We start from the raw sequence: 25471 nt of genomic DNA, 5'->3' as shown, positions 1-25471 counted from the left end.
TAACACATTAAGTTGTCACTGTATAAAATAATAAATAGCTGACATTGTATTCCCATTTGAACTTTAGTGTGCTTTTAACAATTTTTTTAAGCGCAGTTGATAACACATTTAGGTGACAACTAATCCCAAAAAATCTGACATTGATCTTCCAATTGAAATTTTGTTGGGAATTCAACTAACTTTTGGCTGTCTTTGTTTTTTTTGATTGGTGGAAAATCAGTTGGAATCTCATTGATCAACGACTCTACCTGTGACGGGCCGTCGAATGAAGAGGACCAGAGCGCAGAGTGGTCAGCGTACCCCAAATCACGCCCTGACCAAACCAAATAGAGACGTAAAAAAGGCTCTCTAAGGTCAGGGCGTGACACTACCAAATATTACCCAATTCTCCACGTTGAAATGACGTAGTGTGCCCAGTGGATTACTTTGTCACTCTTGATTCATTGATTTTGGATAAACTCTATATTCTTCAATAAACAATAGGCAGAAGAATTCAACTTCATCAAGAGGTTATTGATTTACATTTAGTGGTTTTGGTAAATTGAGCAAATACTACATCTCAGGTGTAAGAACCTTCCAAACTCAAACTTTTATTTTCCTAGTCAAGTCGTATGGGAGTTTTCACCAAGCAACTTTTCTATTGGTTTCCTTCTTCTAATAACAGCCTTTTCATACGATCTATACAGACATCTATACATTCATATAATGGACTGTATTAAGTCAAATAGAGTATGGACCATATGGAATCAGTGGGCTTTCAGTCACGAGCAGAACTAGACTGTACAGATTAATTGATGTTAAAGGTCATGAACACTCAAAATCATGTTTTTTCATGAAATTGGATGATATTTGAATGAAACCAGATCACAAGCACTGGTCCCCTCCCCCCATGTCAAACACTTGGATTCAGGAGGCGGGATTATTAAGCGGATAGGGTACCATCACCCTAGCTCTCATTTTAATACACCAATGGTAACATTATATCGTCTTACCTAATTTAAATAAGAACATCTTGTACCCGACATCGGAGAAGGTGTGTTTGCAGATGGGGGTGTGGTTTATATTGCTAGGTAGCTACTCTACTGGTGCCAACATTTTACTGTAGGCTGTCAGCAAAAGATAATAAAACGTTTACACTATTAATCTATGTCAAAGATACTTATCTTTCCCCTTTCATCTGTGTCTGGTGTTAGCTAGTTACTGGCTAGCTAGGGTCTTCATCTGTGTCTGGTGTTAGCTAGTTACCGGCTAGCTAGGTCTTCATCTGTGTCTGGTGTTAGCTAGTTACTGGCTAGCTAGGTCTTCATCTGTGTCTGGTGTTAGCTAGTTACTGGCTAGCTAGGTCTTCATCTGTGTCTGGTGTTAGCTAGTTACTGGCTAGCTAGGTCTTCATCTGTGTCTGGTGTTAGCTAGTTACTGGCTAGCTAGGTCTTCATCTGTGTCTGGTGTTAGCTAGTTACTGGCTAGCTAGGTCTTCATCTGTGTCTGGTGTTAGCTAGTTACTGGCTAGCTAGGTCTTCATCTGTGTCTGGTGTTAGCTAGTTACTGGCTAACTAGGTCTTCATCTGTGTCTGGTGTTAGCTAGTTACTGGCTAGCTAGGTCTTCATCTGTGTTAGCTAGTTACTGGCTAGTTAGGTCTTCATCTGTCTGGTGTTAGCTAGTTACTGGCTAGCTAGGTCTTCATCTGTGTTAGCTAGTTACTGGCTAGCTAGGTCTTCATCTGTGTCTGGTGTTAGCTAGTTACTGGCTAGCTAGGTCTTCATCTGTGTCTGGTGTTAGCTAGTTACTGGCTAGCTAGGGTCTTCATCTGTGTCTGGTGTTAGCTAGTTACTGGCTAGCTAGGTCTTCATCTGTGTCTGGTGTTAGCTAGTTACTGGCTAGCTAGGTCTTCATCTGTGTTAGCTAGTTACTGGCTAGTTAGGTCTTCATCTGTCTGGTGTTAGCTAGTTACTGGCTAGCTAGGTCTTCATCTGTGTCTGGTGTTAGCTAGTTACTGGCTAGCTAGGTCTTCATCTGTGTCTGGTGTTAGCTAGTTACTGGCTAGCTAGGTCTTCATCTGTGTCTGTTGTTAGCTAGTTACTGGCTAGCTAGGTCTTCATCTGTGTCTGGTGTTAGCTAGTTACTGGCTAGTTAGGTCTTCATCTGTGTCTGGTGTTAGCTAGTTACTGGCTAGCTAGGTCTTCATCTGTGTTAGCTAGTTACTGGCTAGCTAGGTCTTCATCTGTGTCTGGTGTTAGCTAGTTACTGGCTAGCTAGGGTCTTCATCTGTGTCTGGTGTTAGCTAGTTACTGGCTAGCTAGGTCTTCATCTGTGTCTGGTGTTAGCTAGTTACTGGCTAGCTAGGTCTTCATCTGTGTTAGCTAGTTACTGGCTAGTTAGGTCTTCATCTGTCTGGTGTTAGCTAGTTACTGGCTAGCTAGGTCTTCATCTGTGTCTGGTGTTAGCTAGTTACTGGCTAGCTAGGTCTTCATCTGTGTCTGGTGTTAGCTAGTTACTGGCTAGCTAGGTCTTCATCTGTGTCTGGTGTTAGCTAGTTACTGGCTAGCTAGGTCTTCATCTGTGTCTGGTGTTAGCTAGTTACTGGCTAGCTAGGTCTTCATCTGTGTCTGGTGTTAGCTAGTTACTGGCTAGCTAGGTCTTCATCTGTGTCTGGTGTTAGCTAGTTACTGGCTAGCTAGGTCGTCATCTGTGTCTGGTGTTAGCTAGTTACTGGCTAGTTAGGTCTTCATCTGTGTCTGGTGTTAGCTAGTTACTGGCTAGCTAGGTCTTCATCTGTGTCTGGTGTTAGCTAGTTACTGGCTAGTTAGGTCTTCATCTGTGTCTGGTGTTAGCTAGTTACTGGCTAGCTAGGTCTTCATCTGTGTTAGCTAGTTACTGGCTAGCTAGGTCTTCATCTGTGTCTGGTGTTAGCTAGTTACTGGCTAGCTAGGTCTTCATCTGTGTCTGGTGTTAGCTAGTTACTGGCTAGCTAGGTCTTCATCTGTGTCTGGTGTTAGCTAGTTACTGGCTAGTTAGGTCTTCATCTGTGTCTGGTGTTAGCTAGTTACTGGCTAGCTAGGTCTTCATCTGTGTTAGCTAGTTACTGGCTAGCTAGGTCTTCATCTGTGTCTGGTGTTAGCTAGTTACTGGCTAGTTAGGTCTTCATCTGTGTCTGGTGTTAGCTAGTTACTGGCTAGCTAGGTCTTCATCTGTGTCTGGTGTTAGCTAGTTACTGGCTAGCTAGGTCTTCATCTGTGTCTGGTGTTAGCTAGTTACTGGCTAGCTAGGTCGTCATCTGTGTCTGGTGTTAGCTAGTTACTGGCTAGTTAGGTCTTCATCTGTGTCTGGTGTTAGCTAGTTACTGGCTAGCTAGGTCTTCATCTGTGTCTGGTGTTAGCTAGTTACTGGCTAGTTAGGTCTTCATCTGTGTCTGGTGTTAGCTAGTTACTGGCTAGCTAGGTCTTCATCTGTGTCTGGTGTTAGCTAGTTACTGGCTAGCTAGGGTCTTCATCTGTGTCTGGTGTTAGCTAGTTACTGGCTAGCTAGGTCTTCATCTGTGTCTGGTGTTAGCTAGTTACTGGCTAGCTAGGTCTTCATCTGTGTTAGCTAGTTACTGGCTAGCTAGGTCTTCATCTGTGTCTGGTGTTAGCTAGTTACTGGCTAGCTAGGTCTTCATCTGTGTCTGGTGTTAGCTAGTTACTGGCTAGCTAGGGTCTTCATCTGTGTCTGGTGTTAGCTAGTTACTGGCTAGCTAGGTCTTCATCTGTGTTAGCTAGTTACTGGCTAGTTAGGTCTTCATCTGTCTGGTGTTAGCTAGTTACTGGCTAGCTAGGTCTTCATCTGTGTCTGGTGTTAGCTAGTTACTGGCTAGCTAGGTCTTCATCTGTGTCTGGTGTTAGCTAGTTACTGGCTAGCTAGGTCTTCATCTGTGTCTGGTGTTAGCTAGTTACTGGCTAGCTAGGTCTTCATCTGTGTCTGGTGTTAGCTAGTTACTGGCTAGCTAGGTCTTCATCTGTGTCTGGTGTTAGCTAGTTACTGGCTAGCTAGGTCTTCATCTGTGTCTGGTGTTAGCTAGTTACTGGCTAGCTAGGTCTTCATCTGTGTCTGGTGTTAGCTAGTTACTGGCTAGCTAGGTCTTCATCTGTGTCTGGTGTTAGCTAGTTACTGGCTAGCTAGGTCTTCATCTGTGTCTGGTGTTAGCTAGTTACTGGCTAGCTAGGTCTTCATCTGTGTCTGGTGTTAGCTAGTTACTGGCTAGCTAGGTCTTCATCTGTCTGGTGTTAGCTAGTTACTGACTAGCTAGGTCTTCATCGGTGTCTGGTGTTAGCTAGTTACTGGCTAGCTAGGTCTTCATCGGTGTCTGGTGTTAGCTAGTTACTGGCTAGCTAGGTCTTCATCTGTGTCTGGTGTTAGCTAGTTACTGGCTAGCTAGGTCTTCATCTGTGTTAGCTAGTTACTGGCTAGCTAGGTCTTCATCTGTGTTAGCTAGTTACTGGCTAGCTAGGTCTTCATCTGTGGTGTTAGCTAGTTACTGGCTAGCTAAGTCTTCATCTGTCTGGTGTTAGCTAGTTACTGGCTAGCTAGGTCTTCATCTGTGTCTGGTGTTAGCTAGTTACTGGCTAGCTAGGTCTTCATCTGTGTCTGGTGTTAGCTAGTTACTGACTAGCTAGGTCTTCATCTGTGTCTGGTGTTAGCTAGTTACTGGCTAGCTAGGTCTTCATCTGTGTCTGGTGTTAGCTAGTTACTGGCTAGCTAGGTCTTCATCTGTGTCTGGTGTTAGCTAGTTACTGGCTAGCTAGGTCTTCATCTGTGTTAGCTAGTTACTGGCTAGCTAGGTCTTCATCTGTGGTGTTAGCTAGTTACTGGCTAGCTAGGTCTTCATCTGTGTCTGGTGTTAGCTAGTTACTGGCTAGCTAGGTCTTCATCTGTGTCTGGTGTTAGCTAGTTACTGGCTAGCTAGGTCTTCATCTGTGTCTGGTGTTAGCTAGTTACTGGCTAGCTAGGCTCTTCATCTGTGTCTGGTGTTAGCTAGTTACTGGCTAGCTAGGTCTTCATCTGTGTCTGGTGTTAGCTAGTTACTGGCTAGCTAGGTCTTCAACCAGCATGACACAAAAAGGGGGGGGGTCATTCAAAACTCTGACGCAGTTGTCATGTCAACACATCTGTCCGTGCTGCTGTGAACCGTATCACAAGAGACATGCCAGACGGGATATATATATTTTTTTAAATGGACATCATTGATGCAATTTCAATGTTGTTTGAGTTAATTTTGTGTTTCACCAAATTAGCTTGAGATGGTTTTACTGCAACACTGCTCACCGTATCCAAGTTTCTTGACATTGGTGTTTCAAAGAGTCTGTCAGTCAAGACAAGCTCATGAATATATGCTCCCTGTTCACTCAGCCTGTCTTTTCAAACTTCCTGGTAGTTAGTCCTGAGAGAAAATTTACTTTTTCAAAAATGTTCAACATTTCTACCCCCCCCCCAAAAAGTATTTATTTATTATAGATGATATTTAAGTTACTCAAAAGACTATTTTACATGGGAATCAAAATGACTGTCCGGGACCTTTAAACTAGAAGTAGACTGTACAGATCGTGTAAATAGAACATGTTTAATTAGTCCACATTTGCCCACTCCGTACTGTATCTTTACTATGTACATGAAAAGATAAGTGTTGATGGGAAGGATGTGTGTCAACATGTTGGTAAATGAGAGGAGGAAACCAATACGGCATCAGTGACCTTTCAGTCACGAGTAAGCTAGACTACATTCCTTTCTGCGTTCTATTGTTCTAGCGCGTTCTAACAAGGAATAGGCTGCCATTTTGGATGTAGACCCTCACTTCCTTCTGGAAAACAATTAGCCAATTACGTAACTGCTCTTCACATGATGTTTTAACCATTATAAAGATGGTTGACCTTTTAGCTGCCACAACCTGCTGACGATATATATAATATCTCACTGGCTCAGATGAATCCTCAGATAACTGGAAGCCACTGTGAAACCAAAGTTCAGCAGAAGTGCTGTGACAGTCCCCCTTGAAAGAAGACATTTAGAGGGTAAAGGTCACACAAGGTAGGCAGGACACACGCAACAGTCAACCAGCTGACAGTAGAGAGGCTAGATACACTCGGCAGTCAACCAGCTGACAGTAGAGAGGCCATTCAGTTCCTTTTGTTGTCTACAACCATCCTGAGACAATTTCTGGGTGAACAATAAAGCCAGCAGCTGAAAGAGAGAGAGAGACGGAGAACTGTACCTTCGTTGGGTGAGGAAGACTTCACTATCCAGCCGGTTGCCATGAGATTCCCCAAGCTGCCTAACCCAGGTCTGGATGATCGGATCCCGTCTCATAAGGAGCTGGAGAGGATGGAGAAGGAGGAGGCTGGGGACAGGCCCAAATGGGACAACAAGACCCAGTACATGCTGACCTGTGTGGGCTTCTGTGTGGGGCTGGGGAACGTGTGGAGGTTCCCTTACCTGTGTCAGAGCCATGGAGGAGGTAGGGGAGAAAGAGGGGAGGCGGTTTGATTGTATGCAACGTTTTTGTAAATTAATGAAAAGGAATTTGAGTTACGCATTTTTTCACAGTAGAAATTAAACAGGGAAAACTACAAACTATAGTGAGATTACAAAACATTAGGAACACCTGCTCTTTCAATGACATGCACTGACCAGGTGAATCCAGATGAAAGCTATGATCCCTTATTGATGTCACCTGTTAAATCCACTTCAATCAGTGTAGATGAAGAGGGGAGAAGACAGGTTGAAGAAGGATTTTTAAGCCTTGAGACAATTGAGACATGGATTGTGGACGTGTGCCATTCAGAGGGAGAATGGGCAAGGCAACACATTTAAGTGCCTTTGAACGGAGTATGATTGCAGGTGCCAGGCGCACCAGTTTTTAGTGTGTCAAGAACTGCAAAGCTGCTGGGCTTTTCATGCTCAACAGTTTCCCGTGTGTATCAAGAATGGTCCACCACCCAAAAGACATGGGCCATCATCCCTGTGGAACGCTTTCGACACCTTATAGAGTCCATGACCAGACAACTTGAGTCTGTTCTGAGGGCAAAAAAAAAAGTCTACATTGGGAAGGTGTTCCTAATGTTTTGTACACTCAGCGTACATACCCTTGACATAAGTAGTTAAAAAGGTGGAATACACTGTATACAATTAGTAGGATAATTTATCTGCACATACAGAGATAGCAGAATAATATATTGATTATGATATTAGTTGTCTGATTGAATAACGAGTGACTGTTCCATTTGTTTTGTGGTATGGGTGAAAGTAAATGTTACTCTAGATGATTACGACTGATAGGGAACTGTCGTAAATTTCATTTGGGATTCCTCAAAACCCAATAATGTACAGTATTTGAGAAGATTGCTAGTCATGGTTTGAAATCTTAACAAGTAAACAAAACAAATGTGTAATCATTCTCAACTTGTTATTAAAAAACGTTTTCAAACTATCTACTGGGTATTTTAACACAGAGAAACCCCCTGGTATATGTGTTTGTCCTCTGTATGCATTGCTGTACCTAGTTTGCATAATTGTTTTGACGCTTCAACACTAATAATTAATAACACTTTATTAAAGTAACTGTCCAATGATTCCAGATCTCTATTAAATATGACCTATATTTACTTACAATAGGAGTTAAATAGTTACAAAACCATGGTAATTAAGTACGTTAAAAATAAGGTTTTCTGTGTTGGAATGGTGTGGGCGTACACTGGTCATTAAAATAATAGACCGCTGATTGGCCAGTTTATCCTCCTCTAGACTTCTGATTGGCCAGTTTATCCTCCTCTAGACCTCTGATTGGCCAGTTTATCCTCGTCTAGACTTCTGATTGGCCAGCTCATCCTCCACAGGAGTATGGCATCATACTCTATTAGGAAATAGCAAGTTTGAGGTGGGGTTTTTGAGCTTTGGCCACAAATATGTGTATAGGGTGGCAGGGGGCCTAGCGGTGGCCCGGTAACTGAAAGGTTGCTGGTTTGACTCCCCGGGCCAACTAGGTTAAAAATCTGTTAATGTGCCCTTGAGCAAGGCACTTAACCCTAGTTGCTCTGGATGAGAGCGTCTACTAAATAACTAAAATGTCAAATGTAGGACGAGTCAACAACATTATTTGGGTAATAAGATATAAGAGAATATGAGCTTTTAAAAAGAGGGATTTTTCACTGGAGAGTTAATTTAAAATGGTATTATCTGAAAATCTTCAACACTAACACTTTTATAACACAATAATACAACTGTTACTGTTGTAATATTGGAGATGTGTTCAGTGGAGCATTGTTGATATGTCAACTGATCAAAACAACCAACAAGAGATTCCAATTCCAATCTTGTGTTCCAAAGGAGCGTTTATGATCCCGTTCCTGATCCTGCTGGTTCTGGAGGGGATTCCACTGCTGCACCTGGAGTTTGCTATCGGACAGCGCCTCAGGAGCGGCAGTGTGGGAGTGTGGGGCTCTGTCAACCCTTACCTCACTGGCATTGGTGGGTGACGGTCCATTCCTGATTACGGTATCTGTGTGGAATTCCTGTGATCATGTGATCATGTGATCAAAACCCTTGCGGCTTCAGGAATATGGTTATAAGTAGCTATAAGTTTGTATGTTTCGCAATATTATGTATTATGTATAGCATACTTTAATATACAGTACCAGTCAAAAGTTTGGAAACAGCTACTCATTCAAGAGTTTTGCTATATTTTTACTATTTTCTATATTGTAGAGTAATAGTGAAGATATCCAAACTATGAAACAACACATATGGAATCATGTAGTAACCTGTCACGATCGTCTTGATATGAGTGAGAGGACCAAGGCGCAGCATGATATGAATACATCTTCTTTTTATTTATACGAAGATGGAACACGAAACACTTATTCAAACTAACAAAAACAACAAACGACCGTGAAACTACAAACGCAAGTGCACACACAAACTACTTACGTTCGACTAGACTAGACATATACAATGACCCACAAACAGCTAAAGCCTATGGCCGCCTTAAATATGGTTCCCAATCAGAGACAACAGTAACCAGCTGTCTCTAATTGAGAACCCATTCAGGCAACCATAGACTTTCCTAGACAACTACACACAACCATAGACACAGCTAGATTTCTATACTAAACATAAACCCAACTACTCTAATAAACCCCCTAAACCTTACAACCACCCTAGACACTACAAAAAACACATACATTCCCCATGTCACACCCTGACCTAACTAAAATAATAAAGAAAACAAAGAATACTAAGGCCAGGGCGTGACATAACCCCCCCCTTAAGGTGCGAACTCCGGGCGCACCAGCACATAGTCTAGGGGAGGGTCTGGGTGGGCGTCCGTCCACGGCGGCGGCTCCGGCACTGGTCGTGGTCCCCACCCCACCACAGTCACTACCCGCCTCCGTAGCCTCCTCCAAATGGCCACCCTCCACATTAACCCCACTGGATTAAGGGGCAGCACCGGACTAAGGGGCAGCACCGGACTAAGGGGCAGCACCGGGATAAGGGGCAGCACCGGGATAAGGGGCAGCACCGGGATAAGGGGCAGCACCGGGATAAGGGGCAGCACCAGGATAAGGGGCAGCTCCGGACTGAGGGACGGCAGCTCCGGACTGAGGGACGGATCCTGGCTGGATGACGGCTCTGGCGGATCCTGGCTGGACGGCTCTGGCGGATCCTGGCTGGACGGCTCATGGCTGGCTGACGGATCTGGCTGCTCATGGCTGGCTGACGGATCTGGCTGCTCATGGCTGGCTGACGGATCTGGCTGCTCATGGCTGGCTGACGGATCTGGCTGCTCATGGCTGGCTGACGGATCTGGCTGCTCATGGCTGGCTGACGGATCTGGACGCTCATGGCTGGCTGACGGATCTGGACGCTCATGGCTGGCTGGCGGCTCTGGCAGATCCTGTCTGGTTGGCGGCTCTGGCAGATCCTGTCTGGTTGGCGGCTCTGGCAGATCCTGTCTGGTTGGCGGCTCTGGCAGATCCTGACTGACGAATGGCTCTAGCGGCTCCTGACTGACTAACGGCTCTGACGGCTCGGGACAGACGGGCGGCTCTAATGGCTCTGGGCAGACGGATGGCTCAGATGGCGCTGGGGAGACGGATGGCTCAGATGGCGCTGGGGAGACGGATGGCTCAGATGGCGCTGGGGAGACGGATGGCTCAGATGGCGCTGGGGAGACGGATGGCTCTGGCAGGATGAGGCGCACTGTAGGCCTGGTGCGTGGTGCCGGAACTGGAGGCCCCGGGCTAAGGACACGCACCTTCAGGCTAGTGCGGGGAGAAGGAACAGGGCATACTGGACCCTGGGGACGCACATTAGGCCTAGTGCGTGGGGCCGGAACTGGTGGTACCGGACTGGGGACACGCATCTCAGGGCTAGTGCGGGGAGCAGCAACAGGATGCACAGGATTCTGGAGACGCACAGGAGGCTTGGTGCGTGGTGCCGGAATTGGTGGTACCGGGCTGGAGACACGCACCATAGGACGAGTGCGTGGAGGAGCCACTGGTGGTACTGAACTGGGGCGGGGAGGTGGCGCCGGAAATACCGGACCGTGCAGGCGTACTGGTTCCCTTGAACACCGAGCCTGCCCAACCTTACCTGGTTGAATGCTCCCCGTCGCCCGACCAGTGCGGGGAGGTGGAATAACCCGCACCGGGCTATGTAGACGAACCGGGGACACCATGCGTAAGGCTGGTGCCATGTATACCGGCCCGAGGAGACGCACTGGAGACCAGACGCGTTGAGCCGGCATCATGGCACCTGGCTCAATGCCCAATCTAGCCCTACCAGTGCGGGGAGGTGGAATAACCCGCACCGGGCTATGAACACGTACAGGAGACACCGTGCGCTCTATTGCGTAACACGGTGTCCGCCCGTACTCCCGCTCTCCACGGTTAGCCTGGGAAGTGGGCGCAGGTCTCCTACCTGCCCTCGGCCCACTACCTCTTAGCCCCCCCCCAAGAAATTTTTGGGTAGTACTCGCGGGCCTCCAGCCTTGCCTCCGTGCTGCCTCCTCATATCGCCTCCTCTCGGCTTTCGCTGCCTCCAGCTCTTCACGAGGGAGGCGATATTCTCCCGGTTGTGCCCAAGGTCCCTTTCCATCTAATATCTCCTCCCATGTCCATGAATCCTTGATGCCTTGATCCTGTTGCCGCTTGTCATGCTGCTTGATCCGGGTTTGGTGGGTCATTCTGTCACGATCGTCTTGATATGAGTGAGAGGACCAAGGCGCAGCATGATATGAATACATCTTCTTTTTATTTATACAAAGATGGAACACGAAACACTTATTCAAACTAACAAAAACAACAAACGACCGTGAAACTACAAACGCAAGTGCACACACAAACTACTTACGTTCGACTAGACTAGACATATACAATGACCCACAAACAGCTAAAGCCTATGGCCGCCTTAAATATGGTTCCCAATCAGAGACAACAGTAACCAGCTGTCTCTAATTGAGAACCCATTCAGGCAACCATAGACTTTCCTAGACAACTACACACAACCATAGACACAGCTAGATTTCTATACTAAACATAAACCCAACTACTCTAATAAACCCCCTAAACCTTACAACCACCCTAGACACTACAAAAAACACATACATTCCCCATGTCACACCCTGACCTAACTAAAATAATAAAGAAAACAAGGAATACTAAGGCCAGGGCGTGACATAACCAAATAAAGTGATAAACAAATCAAAATATATTTTATATTTCAAATCAAATCAAAGTTTATTTGAGGAGCTTCAAAGTAGCCACCCTTTGCCTTGATGACAACTTTGCACACTCTTGGCATTCTCTCAACCAGCTGAATGAGGTAGTCACCTGGAATGCATTTCAATTAACAGCTGTGCAAAGTTGTAGAATTTCATTTGTAGAATTTCTTTCCTTCTTAATGCTTTGAGCCAATCAGTTGTGTGGTGAAAAGGTAGGTGTGGTATACAGGAGATAGCCCTATATGGTAAAAGATCAAGTCCATATTATGGCAAGAACAGCTCAAATAAGCAAAGAGAAATGACAGTCCATCATTACTTTAAGACATGAAGGTCAGTCAATCCGGAAAATTCCAAAAACTTTCAGTCGCAAAAACCATGAAGTCCTATGATGAAACTGGCTTTCATGAGGTTCGCCACAATTGCTGAAGTCACTATTAAAGGACACCAATAACAAAAAGAGACTTGCATGGGCCAAGAAACACGAGCAATGGACATTAGACCGGTGGAAATCTATCCTTTGGTCTGATGAGTCCAAATTTGAGAGTTTTGGTTCTAACTGCCATGTCTTTGTGAGATGCAGAGTAGGTGAACGGATGAACTTTGCATGTGTGGTTCCCACCGTGAAACATGGAGGAGGTGGTGTGATGGTGTGGGGGTGCTTTGCTGGTGACACTGTCTGTGATTTATTTAGAATTCAAGGCACATTTAACCAGCATGGCTACCACAGCATTCTGCAGCGATACGCCACCCCATCTGGTTTGAGCTTAGTGGGACTATCAATTGTTTTTTAACAATGACCCAAAACACACCTCCAGGCTGTGTAAGGGCTGTTTGATCAAGAAGGAGAGTGATGAAGTGCTGCATCAGATGATCTGGCCGCCACAATCACCCGACCTCAACCCAATTGAGATGGTTTGGATGAGTTGGACCGCAGAGTGAAGGAAAAGCAGCCAACAAGTGCTCAGCATATGTGGGAACTCTTTACATAGTTTTGGAAAGAATGCTGGTTGAGAGAATGCCAAGAGTGTGCAAAGCTGTCATCAAAGCAAAGGGTGGCTACTTTGAAAAATCTCTAATATAAAATATATGTTGATTTGTTTAACACTTCTTTGGTTACTACATGATTCCATATGTGTTATTCCGTAGTTTTGATGTATTCTATTCTACAATGTAGAAAACAGTAAAAAAAATTATAAAGAAAAACCCTTGAATGAGTATGTGTGTCCAAACTTTTGACTGGTACTCTACATACTGTATATACTTGGACATAGCATACTTGAATAAACTTGAATATGCTTATAATTCACTGGAATGTACAGGGAATGTAAATGGCATTTGTTCTGAAACAGGTATTGCCTCCATGTTGGTATCATTCCTGGTTGGGATGTACTACAACACTATCATGGCCTGGATCATGTGGTACCTCTTCAACTCCTTCCAGGACCCCTTGCCTTGGAGTCAGTGTCCCCTCAATGCAAACAAGACAGGTACAGAATTTCCTTCGTGAGTAACAGTTGGTATTGGAAGCGACCTTAACTCAATACATAGCTACCTCGGTTACCTAGCAACCTCGGTTACCTAGCAACCTCGGTTAAGATGTCCAGGCCTCTTGGCGTAAAGGTTTAAGGTGTTGGCTTGGCAGTCGCTGGATCTGGGTTCGAGTCCCGGTCAGGGCTACCCCCCGTGAATTCACTACAGTATCATCAAAACCTGGACCAAGAAAATATATCTAAACTTAGCTGGCTAGCCTAATACCAGCATGATAGCAAGCAGGATCAGCTCACGGGTTAACTGACAACCTCACGAGAACGATGCACACACGGCGATGGGGAAGAAGTCCGTGTGTAATTATTTAAGATGGTCAGATAGCTAGCAACTAGCATATAACTATATGAATATACACTGCTCAAAGAAATAAAGGGAACACTTAAACAACACAATGTAATTTCAAGTCAATCACACTTCTGTGAAATCAAACTGTCCACTTAGGAAGCAACACTGATTGACAATAAATTTCACATGCTGTTGTGCAAATGGAATAGACAGATGGAAATTATAGGCAATTAGCAAGACACCCCCAATAAAGCAGTGGTTCGGCAGGTGGTGACCACAGACCACTTCTCAGTTCCTATGCTTCCTGGCTGAATTTTTGGTCACTTTTGAATGCTGGCGGTGCTTTCACTCTAGTGGTAACATGAGATGGAGTCTACAACCCACACAAGTGGCTCAGGTAGTGCAGCTCATCCAGGATGGCACATCAATGCGAGCTGTGGCAAGAAGGTTTGCTGTGTCTGTCAGCGTAGTGTCCAGAGCATGGAGGTGCTACCAGGAGACAGGCCTGTACATCAGGAGACGTGGAGGAGGCCGTAGGAGGGCAACAACCCAGCAGCAGGACCGCTACCTCCGCCTTTGTGCAAGGAGGAGCACTCCCAGAGCCCTGCAAAATGACCTCCAGCAGGCCACAAATGTGCATGTGTCTGCTCAAACGGTCAGAAACAGACTCCATGAGGGTGGTATGAGGGCCCGACGTCCACAGGTGGGGGTTGTGCTTACAGCCCAACACCGTGCAGGACGTTTGGCATTTGCCAGAGAACACCAAGATTGGCAAATTCGCCACTGGCGCCCTGTGCTCTTCACAGATGAAAGCAGGTTCACACTGAGCACATGTGACAGACGTGACAGAGTCTGGAGACGCCGTGGAGAACGTTCTGCTGCCTGCAACATCCTTCAGCATGACCGGTTTGGCGGTGGGTCAGTCATGGTGTGGGGTGGCATTTCTTTGGGGGGCCGCACAGCCCTCCATGTGCTTGCCAGAGGTAGCCTGACTGCCATTAGGTACTGAGATGAGATCCTCAGACCCCTTGTGAGACCATATGCTGGTGCGGTTGGCCCTGGGTTCCTCCTAATGCAAGACAATGCTAGACCTCATGTGGCTGGAGTGTGTCAGCAGTTCCTGCAAGAGGAAGGCATTGATGCTATGGACTGGCCCGCCCGTTCCCCAGACCTGAATCCAATTGAGCACATCTGGGACATCATGTCTCGCTCCATCCACCAACGCCACGTTGCACCACAGACTGTCCAGGAGTTGGCGGATGCTTTAGTCCAGGTCTGGGAGGAGATCCCTCAGGAGACCAGCCACCACCTCATCAGGAGCATGCCCAGGGGTTGTAGGGAGGTCATACAGGCACTTGGAGGCCACACACACTACCTAGCCTCATTTTGACTTGTTTTAAGGACATTACATCAAAGTTGGATCAGCCTGTAGTGTGGTTTTCCACTTTAATTTTGAGTGTGACTCCAAATCCAGACCTCCATGGGTTGATAAATTTGATTTCCATTGATCATTTTTGTGTGATTTTGTTGTCAGCACATTCAACTATGTAAAGAAAAAAGTATTTAACATTTACATTTACATTTAAGTCATTTAGCAGACGCTCTTATCCAGAGCGACTTACAAATTGGTGCATTCACCTTATGATATCCAGTGGAACAACCACTTTACAATAGTGCATCTAACTCTTTTAAGGGGGGGGGGGGTTTAGAAGGATTACTTTATCCTATCCTAGGTATTCCTTAAAGAGGTTTATAAGAATATTTCATTCATTCACATCTAGGGTGTGTTATTTTAGTGTTCCCTTTATTTTTTTGAGCAGTGTATATATATATAGCTATAACTAAGCTAGCAACAATGACAAGAAGCTGCCTTGAGGGGGAATCGTAGGTAGCTGTTATTAATACCATGTTGTTTTGAGGTGTTTCTGACTCGTCTCGTCTATGCTGAATCATGCTGTATCTTGCTGAATCATGCTGAATACATTGGCAGTAGATAGCTAGCTAGTCAAACATTGAGAATTCAGACCGACCCAACTTCTATCTCATTTTCATCTTAGCTATTATCATTTTAGATCCAGACAGGCCTTTAAACAGTTTGAATATCGGCAGGTCTGGTGTCAGAGTGCGCACGGAGCTCCTCCGTGGATTACTTCTGGTACAGAGAGACACTGAATACCTCGACGGCCATAGATTTATCCGGAGGCCTTCAGTGGTGGATGGTGCTAGCCCTGGTGTCTGCCTGGACTTTACTCTATGTCTGCTGTATCAGGGGGATTGAGACTACTGGCAAGGTACCATCTCAGATTCACTCTCTCCCTGTTTATGAGGGAGGTCAAATTTCAGTAAAAATAATGGCCTGCCTTGGGAATGGTGCCAGTTGTCTTATCGCTGATGTTTCTCTGTATCTCTCTGTCTCTCTCTCTCTCTGTCTCTCCCTCTGTCCCTCTCTCTCTGTCTCTCTGTCTCCTCTCTCTCTTTCTGTCTCTCTCTCTCTCTCTCTCTCTCTCTCTCTCTGTCTCTGTCTCTGTCTCTGTCTCTGTCTCTGTCTCCATTCATAAGTGGTTCTGAATTCAGTTTATGTAACAGTTCTAGAATCTCTCTCATTCTCATCAGGCTGTGTACATAACATCCACTCTGCCCTACTTGGTGCTCACCATCTTCCTGATCAGAGGACTGACTCTGAAAGGTTCTCTGGATGGAGTCAAGTTCCTCTTCACACCAGACGTAAGCATTAACAGTATGTGCTAACGTTGTCGTGACACTACAATCAACACAAAGACTGATTTCTTTGTGTCTGTTTTCTATTTCTCCAGGTGAATGAGTTGATGAACCCGTCTACCTGGCTGGATGCAGGTGCACAGGTGTTCTACTCTTTCTCCTTGGCCTTCGGAGGTCTCATCTCCTTCTCCAGCTACAACTCTGTACAGTAAGCAACTCCTTATTAAAACGTTTAAAAAAACAACACTTTTATTGTGGCTGAATCGTCATCCGTGCAGAGAGTAAATCACAGATGTTCATGGACATTATACCAACGGATCTTGTTTCTCCAGCAACAACTGTGAACAGGACGCTGTCATCATCTCCGTCATCAACGGAGCCACCTCCGTCTACTCTGCTACCGTCATCTACTCCATCATAGGCTTCAGGGCCACGGAGAAGTTTGACGACTGCTCGGATAGGTAAATTCCTAGTTCCTCCTTGGTTGAATCCATACTTTCAATCAAATTCAATGTAGATTGAACTCATATTTGTTGACAACACTGTCAAGTATATGTCAACATTGGATTTAATAAATAGAGATTACAGGAAGATAATCGAATGAGTTTGGTATTTACTTCTATGTGTTCTCTTGGCCCTGCTGAATGTGTTCTCTTCCTAGTGACATCACGACCCTTCTGAATGTGTTCTCTTCCTAGTGACATCACGGCCCTGCTGAATGTGTTCTCTTCCTAGTGACATCACGACCCTTCTGAATGTGTTCTCTTCCTAGTGACATCACGGCCCTTCTGAATGTGTTCTCTTCCTAGTGACATCACGGCCCTGCTGAATGTGTTCTCTTCCTAGTGACATCACGGCCCTGCTGAATGTGTTCTCTTCCTAGTGACATCACGGCCCTTCTGAAGGTGTTCTCTTCCTAGTGACATCACGACCCTTCTGAATGTGTTCTCTTCCTAGTGACATCACGGCCCTTCTGAATGTGTTCTCTTCCTAGTGACATCACGGCCCTGCTGAATGTGTTCTCTTCCTAGTGACATCACGGCCCTGCTGAATGTGTTCTCTTCCTAGTGACATCACGGCCCTGCTGAATGTGTTCTCTTCCTAGTGACATCACGACCCTTCTGAATGTGTTCTCTTCCTAGTGACATCACGGCCCTTCTGAATGTGTTCTCTTCCTAGTGACATCACAACCCTTCTGAATGTGTTCTCTTCCTAGTGACATCACGGCCCTTCTGAATGTGTTCTCTTCCTAGTGACATCACAACCCTTCTGAATGTGTTCTCTTCCTAGTGACATCATGGCCCTTCTGAATGTGTTCTCTTCCTAGTGACATCACGGCCCTGCTGAATGTGTTTTCTTCCTAGTGACATCACGGCCCTTCTGAATGTGTTCTCTTCCTAGTGACATCACGACCCTTCTGAATGTGTTCTCTTCCTAGTGACATCACGGCCCTTCTGAATGTGTTCTCTTCCTAGTGACATCACGGCCCTTCTGAATGTGTTCTCTTCCTAGTGACATCACGACCCTTCTGAATGTGTTCTCTTCCTAGTGACATCACGGCCCTTCTGAATGTGTTCTCTTCCTAGTGACATCACGACCCTTCTGAATGTGTTCTCTTCCTAGTGACATCACGACCCTTCTGAATGTGTTCTCTTCCTAGTGACATCACGGCCCTTCTGAATGTGTTCTCTTCCTAGTGACATCACGACCCTGCTGAATGTGTTCTCTTCCTAGTGACATCACGGCCCTTCTGAATGTGTTCTCTTCCTAGTGACATCACGGCCCTTCTGAATGTGTTCTCTTCCTAGTGACATCACGGCCCTTCTGAATGTGTTCTCTTCCTAGTGACATCACGACCCTTCTGAATGTGTTCTCTTCCTAGTGACATCACGGCCCTTCTGAATGTGTTCTCTTCCTAGTGACATCACGACCCTTCTGAATGTGTTCTCTTCCTAGTGACATCACGACCCTTCTGAATGTGTTCTCTTCCTAGTGACATCACGACCCTTCTGAATGTGTTCTCTTCCTAGTGACATCACGACCCTTCTGAATGTGTTCTCTTCCTAGTGACATCACGACCCTTCTGAATGTGTTCTCTTCCTAGTGACATCACGACCCTTCTGAATGTGTTCTCTTCCTAGTAACATCATGGCCCTTATGAATGCATTTGATCTCCCTGAGCACCTCTTCACTGTGAACAACTATGAGGAAGTTCTCCAAGGTCTCAACAGCACATCGCCAGACATCATCCAGGGATTAAACCTGAAGACCTGTGATCTACAGCAGTTTCTCAGTCAGGTAGTGAAATTACACCATGTGCAATCCAAGACATATCATTCACTCTAAGGGACACCAGAACTTACTTATGTCCGTACTGTGTTTCCTTTATCCGTACTGTGTTTCCTGTAGGGTGTGGAGGGAACTGGTCTGGCCTTCATCGTGTTCACAGAAGCCATCACCAAGATGCCTGTCTCTCCTCTCTGGTCCATCCTGTTCTTCATCATGCTCTTCTGTCTGGGACTGTCCACCATGTTTGGGAACATAGAGGGGGTCGTGGTGCCCCTTCAGGATCTGAACATCTTCCCTAAAAGGTGTCCCAAAGAAGTCTTGACAGGTTAGTGACATACAGAAGCTGAGATTCTTCTTTTAAACTGCACTAAATCAAAATGTCTTCAAACCAAGGAATTGTCTTCAACATCCCAGTTGTTCAGGGATTGAGATCACAAGCTTGTTATTGACCTTTAAAAAGGGGGTGTATCCCTCTGAACATCCAATGAGATTGAGCACCCCTGAAAGAACCTTGGTTGTCAACGTTTAAACAAACCGTCTTTGTTTTGTCTTCTTTCAGGTGTCACTTGTATTGTTTGTTTCACCGTCGCTCTCATATTCACCCAGCGGTCTGGTAACTACTGGCTGGCTCTGTTCGACAGCTTTGCCGGCTCCATCCCTCTCCTAGTCATCGCCTTCTGTGAAATGGTGTCTGTTGTTTACATCTACGGGATAGACAGGTGAGTCCAGATACTGAAACACCACGAAATAAAATAGAACTGAATAGAATAGAAAATACTTAATTGTCAAAGCTATGTGGAGATGTACAGCAGATGTCAAAAGTTTGGACACACCTACTCATTCAAGGACTCTTCTTAATATTTTGCTATTTTCTACAGTGTAGAATAATAGTGAAGACATCAAAACTATGAAATAACACATATTGAATCATGTAGTAGCCAAAAAAGTGTTAAACAAATCAAAATATATTAAACCCTTAGGTAAGACGATGTGGAAACCCTTAGGTAAGACAATGTGTAAACCCTTAGGTAAGACGATGTGTAAACCCTTAGGTAAGACAATGTGTAAACCCTTAGGTAAGACGATGTGTAAACCCTTAGGTAAGACGATGTGTAAACCCTTAGGTAAGACGATGTGTAAACCCTTAGGTAAGACGATGTGTAAACCCTTAGGTAAGACGATGTGTAAACCCTTAGGTAAGACGATGTGTAGACCCTTAGGTAAGACGATGTGTAGACCCTTAGGTAAGACGATGTGTAAACCCTTAGGTAAGACGATGTGTAAACCCTTAGGTAAGACGATGTGTAGACCCTTAGGTAAGACGATGTGTAGACCCTTAGGTAAGACGATGTGTAAACCCTTAGGTAAGACGATGTGTAAACCCTTAGGTAAGACGATGTGTAAACCCTTAGGTAAGACGATGTGTAAACCCTTAGGTAAGACGATGTGTAGACCCTTAGGTAAGACGATGTGTAGACCCTTAGGTAAGACGATGTGTAAACCCTTAGGTAAGACGATGTGTAGACCCTTAGGTAAGACGATGTGTAGACCCATAGGTAAGATGATGTATAAGGGCTTAGGTAAGACGATGTGTAGACCATTAGGTAAGACGATGTGTAAACCCTTAGGTAAGACGATGTGTAAACCCTTAGGTAAGACGATGTGTAGACCCTTAGGTAAGACGATGTGTAGACCCTTAGGTAAGACGATGTATAGGGGCTTAGGTAAGACGATGTGTAGACCCTTAGGAAAGACGATGTGTAGACCCTTAGGAAAGACGATGTGTAGACCCTTAGGTAAGACGATGTGTAGACCCTTAGGTAAGACGATGTGTAGACCCTTAGGTAAGACGATGTGTAAACCCTTAGGTAAGACGATGTGTAAACCCTTAGGTAAGACGATGTGTAAACCCTTAGGTAAGACGATGTGTAAACCCTTAGGTAAGACGATGTGTAGACCCTTAGGTAAGACGATGTGTAGACCCTTAGGTAAGACGATGTGTAGACCCTTAGGTAAGACGATGTGTAGACCCTTAGGTAAGACGATGTGTAAACCCTTAGGTAAGACGATGTGTAAACCCTTAGGTAAGACGATGTGTAAACCCTTAGGTAAGACGATGTGTAGACCCTTAGGTAAGACGATGTGTAGACCCTTAGGTAAGACGATGTGTAAACCCTTAGGTAAGACGATGTGTAGACCCTTAGGTAAGACGATGTGTAGACCCTTAGGTAAGACGATGTGTAAACCCTTAGGTAAGACGATGTGTAGACCCTTAGGTAAGACGATGTGTAGACCCTTAGGTAAGACGATGTGTAGACCCTTAGGTAAGACGATGTGTAGACCCTTAGGTAAGACGATGTGTAGACCCTTAGGTAAGACGATGTGTAGACCCTTAGGTAAGACGATGTGTAGACTAAATGTATTAGACATGTGTTCCATATTAGACATGTGTTCCGTATTAGACACGTGTTCCGTATTAGACACGTGTTCCGTATTAGACACGTGTTCCGTATTAGACACGTGTTCCGTATTAGACACGTGTTCCGTATTAGACACGTGTTCCGTATTAGACACGTGTTCCGTATTAGACACGTGTTCCGTATTAGACACGTGTTCCGTATTAGACACGTGTTCCGTATTAGACACGTGTTCCGTATTAGACACGTGTTCCATACTAGACACGTGTTCCGTACTAGACACGTGTTCCGTATTAGACACGTGTTCCATACTAGACACGTGTTCCATACTAGACACGTGTTCCATACTAGACACGTGTTCCGTATTAGACACGTGTTCCGTATTAGACACGTGTTCCGTATTAGACACGTGTTCCGTATTAGACATGTGTTCCATACTAGACATGTGTTCCATACTAGACATGTGTTCCATACTAGACACGTGTTCCATATTAGACACGTGTTCCATATTAGACACGTGTTCCGTATTAGACACGTGTTCCGTATTAGACACGTGTTCCGTATTAGACACGTGTTCCGTATTAGACACGTGTTCCGTATTAGACACGTGTTCCGTATTAGACACGTGTTCCGTATTAGACATGTGTTCCATACTAGACATGTGTTCCATACTAGACATGTGTTCCATACTAGACATGTGTTCCATACTAGACATGTGTTCCATACTAGACATGTGTTCCATATTAGACATGTGTTCCATACTTGACGCGTGTTCCATACTAGACATGTGTTCCATACTTGACGCGTGTTCCATACTTGACGCGTGTTCCATACTAGACATGTGTTCCATACTAGACACGTGTTCCATACTAGACACGTGTTCCGTAATAGACATGTGTTCCATACTAGACACGTGTTCCATACTTGACGCGTGTTCCATACTTGACGCGTGTTCCATACTTGACGCGTGTTCCATACTTGACGCGTGTTCCATACTGTGTATGTTGCGCGCCTGAGTACACCTTAGGTCTTCATTGGACCTGTTGGGTTAAATCAAACTTGGGAACATGTATCACAATGTGCATATTCCTCTTCATTGGATATCACGGGGAACGTTCATTCTGATAACCAGCCATTGGAACATCGAAATCCCAGTTAATTTACTCTCCTACTCCGACAGGTTTAACGCAGACATCGAGTTCATGATTGGACACAAGCCCAACCTGTTCTGGCAGGTGACCTGGAGGTTCGTCAGTCCAATCATCATGCTGGTCATCTTCATCTTCTACTTCGTCACCCAGGTCAGCGGGGAGCTAACCTACCTCGTATGGGACGAAGACGCGGTAAGCCTTGTTGACAGGAAATAGGTCATGAATGTTGTTGATATCATTTACTGCGTCCCAAATGGCACCATATTCCACTACTTTTGACCAGGGTCTATAGGGTAGTAGTGCACTACTTTAGACCAGGGTCTATAGGGTAGTAGTGCACTACTTTTGACCAGGTTCTATAGGGTGGTAGCGCACTACTTTAGACCAGGGTCTATAGGGTAGTAGTGCATTACTTTAGACCAGGGTCTATAGGGTAGTAGTGCATTACTTTAGACCAGGGTCTATAGGGTAGTAGTGCACTACTTTAGACCAGGGTCTATAGGGTAGTAGTGCACTAATTTAGACCAGGGTCTATAGGGTAGTAGTGGACTACTTTAGACCAGGGTCTATAGGGTAGTAGTGCACTACTTTAGACCAGGGTCTATAGGGTAGTAGTGCACTACTTTAGACCAGGGTCTATAGGGTAGTAGTGCACTACTTTAGACCAGGGTCTATAGGGTAGTAGTGCACTACTTTAGACCAGGGCCTATAGGGTAGTAGTGCACTACTTTAGACCAGGGTCTATAAGGTAGTAGTGCACTACTTTAGACCAGGGCCTATAGGGTAGTAGTGCACTACTTTAGACCAGGGCCTATAGGGTAGTAGTGCACTACTTTAGACCAGGGTCTATAGGGTAGTAGTGCACTACTTTAGACCAGGGCCTATAGGGTAGTAGTGCACTACTTTAGACCAGGGTCTATAGGGTAGTAGTGCACTACTTTAGACCAGGGTCTATGGGGTAGTAGTGCACTACTTTAGACCAGGGTCTATAGGGTAGTAGTGCACTACTTTTGACCAGGGTCTATAGGGTAGTAGTGCACTACTTTTGACCAGGGCCCGTAGAGAATGCAGCCATAGACTTGTATGCATTTTCTCCCTTATTCTAAGTAAAGACTTTCACTTGTTGAAGTTTAAAGTTAATTTAATAAAATAAGTTATAGGGTAGTAGTGGACTACTTTAGACCAGGGTCTATAGGGTAGTAGTGCACTACTTTAGACCAGGATCTATAGGGTAGTAGTGCACTACTTTAGACCAGGGTCTATAGGGTAGTAGTGCACTACTTTAGACCAGGGTCTATAGGGTAGTAGTGCACTACTTTAGACCAGGGTCTATAGGGTAGTAGTGCACTACTTTAGACCAGGGTCTATGGGGTAGTAGTGCACTACTTTAGACCAGGGTCTATAAGGTAGTAGTGCACTACTTTAGACCAGGGTCTATAAGGTAGTAGTGCACTACTTTTGACCAGGGCCTATAGGGTAGTAGTGCACTACTTTAGACCAGGGTCTATAGGGTAGTAGTGCACTACATTAGACCAGGGTCTATGGGGTAGTAGTGCACTACTTTAGACCAGGGTCTATAGGGTAGTAGTACACTACTTTTGACCAGGGTCTATAGGGTAGTAGTGCACTACTTTTGACCAGGGCCCGTAGAGAATGCAGCCATAGACTTGTTTGCATTTTCTCCCTTATTCTAAGTAAAGACTTTCACTTGTTGAAGTTTAAAGTTCATTTAATAAAATAAGTTATTTTGTAGTTCCCTGATTTCCTTCATCTCCCTGGTTCTAGGAGGAGTTCCCTACTCTGGCAGACCGTCAGTATCCCGACTGGATCTACTTCATCATATTTATTTTGGCTGGCATTCCCAGTCTGGCTGTCCCCGGAGTCGCCATATTCAAATTCATCTACAACCGCTGCTGCCAGAAAGACAACAGCTTCAGAGAAGACACCGTCAACTCTGTCTCCGCTAAAATACAGATGACAGAAAAAACGATGGACTAAGTAACAGGTTCACCTTCAGTTCTGGATTTCAATGAAAACTTGTTGTTTTTTCAGTGTTTTATTATTATTATTATTTTTCTGTCATCTGGAACAATTGAAGATGCCCAATACATTACGCAAATTAAGGTGGAAAGCATAGAACAGGAGTCTCCAACAGGTCGATCGCCAGCTCCCAGTAGCACACAGCTCACCAGACTATTCTGAAAGTACATGCAATTTTCACGTGTTCCACCGCAAACTGTCATTAACAAATCTCATAAGTATCAGAAACCGCAAGCTCCCAGCGACTATCCAATCAAAGCCACATTAACATTATCCCGCCCCCCGGGTTAGCCACTATAGGCTTAAAAAAAAGCCACGACTAACACAATATCTGCCAATTAATTCCCAGCAGTATTGCCCGTGTCTGTCTGTGTGGTACGAGCCTTTGTCTATCAAAACCGTCTTGTGTGCTGACAGAAATAATTTCCCCAAAACCTTCTCAATTAAAACTACAAAGTAGGCTTACCTGGCAGAAGTATATCATGAGGAAGTATATCATGAGGAAGTATAATCATGAGGAAGTATATCATGAGGAAGTATAATCATGAGGAAGTATATGATGAGGAAGTATATCATGAGGAAGTATATCATGAGGAAGTATATCATGAGGAAGTATATCATGAGGAAGTATAATCATGAGGAAGTATAATCATGAGGAAGTATATCATGAGGAAGTATATCATGAGGAAGTATAATCATGAGGAAGTATATCAATGTATCTTTGTTATTTGCAAACTTTGCCATGAAATGAGCAGCAGCAGTACAGAACCATCACTAGACTGGAACATTAGACGGCACATTCCTCACTTGCTAGAGTTGCAATTAAAGGGCCAGATGCTCAATTAAAGGAGAATTACACAACAAAAAAATCGTTCAGACCTAAATTTGCTTTTCTTTAAGCAATGACATAGACTCAGAACATCCATTTTCATTGTTTCTCTAATAAACAATTGTAATTATAAGAGTGAAAAATAAAACTGAGAACATAATTTGGGAAAATAGAAAACAACATTTTTGGGGGGGAAAGTTTCTGATTATATAGCCCCCCCCCCCCCATTATAACCATTATTTTACCAGGTATATTGACAGACAAACATAGTGTACAACAGAAAGTAGTGCACTAAGGACCCAGGGGAAGAGTTGACAACATAGTGCCCTACTTCCTGTTGAACACTAAGGACCCAGGGAAGAGTTGACAACATAGTGCCCTACTTCCTGTTGAACACTAAGGACCAGGGAAGAGTTGACAACATAGTGCCCTACTTCCTGTTGAACA

The 25471-nt window shown here is 44.8% G+C and overlaps 1 protein-coding gene and 1 long non-coding RNA gene across 2 annotated transcripts in view; one reads left to right on the top strand and one right to left on the bottom strand.

Annotated features, from left to right (window-relative positions):
- The window catches only part of LOC139555331 (uncharacterized), a 23620-nt gene extending 17006 nt beyond the window's left edge, over positions 1-6614 (bottom strand). Inside the window, exon 1 of the long non-coding RNA XR_011670982.1 lies at positions 6243-6614. This is a non-coding gene — a long non-coding RNA (uncharacterized lncRNA). The remainder of the gene's footprint in view (positions 1-6242) is intronic.
- LOC139555330 (sodium-dependent neutral amino acid transporter B(0)AT1-like) lies at positions 6225-25471 on the top strand. Its single transcript, XM_071369045.1, has 12 exons — positions 6225-6485; positions 8354-8494; positions 13097-13234; positions 15690-15871; positions 16194-16304; positions 16394-16506; positions 16631-16759; positions 18440-18596; positions 18708-18912; positions 19147-19306; positions 22185-22347; positions 23941-25471. Exons 1-12 carry the CDS (start codon positions 6284-6286, stop codon positions 24151-24153), a joined length of 1914 nt encoding a protein of 637 aa, XP_071225146.1. The 5' UTR covers positions 6225-6283; the 3' UTR covers positions 24154-25471.

The sequence above is a fragment of the Salvelinus alpinus genome, chromosome 26 (assembly GCF_045679555.1).
Source record: "Salvelinus alpinus chromosome 26, SLU_Salpinus.1, whole genome shotgun sequence".
Taxonomy (NCBI): domain Eukaryota; kingdom Metazoa; phylum Chordata; class Actinopteri; order Salmoniformes; family Salmonidae; genus Salvelinus; species Salvelinus alpinus.
This window is presented reverse-complemented; position numbering and strand designations above follow the sequence as displayed.

Excerpts from the sequence above, each read along its gene's own strand:
- LOC139555330 (XM_071369045.1), top strand. The coding sequence starts at position 6,284 with ATGAGATTCCCCAAGCTGCCTAACCCAGGTCTGGATGATCGGATCCCG. Across the intron at positions 13,235-15,689 it reads CCTCAATGCAAACAAGACAG|GTCTGGTGTCAGAGTGCGCA; the intron begins GTACAGAATTTC and ends GAATATCGGCAG. Across the intron at positions 18,597-18,707 it reads TACAGCAGTTTCTCAGTCAG|GGTGTGGAGGGAACTGGTCT; the intron begins GTAGTGAAATTA and ends TGTTTCCTGTAG.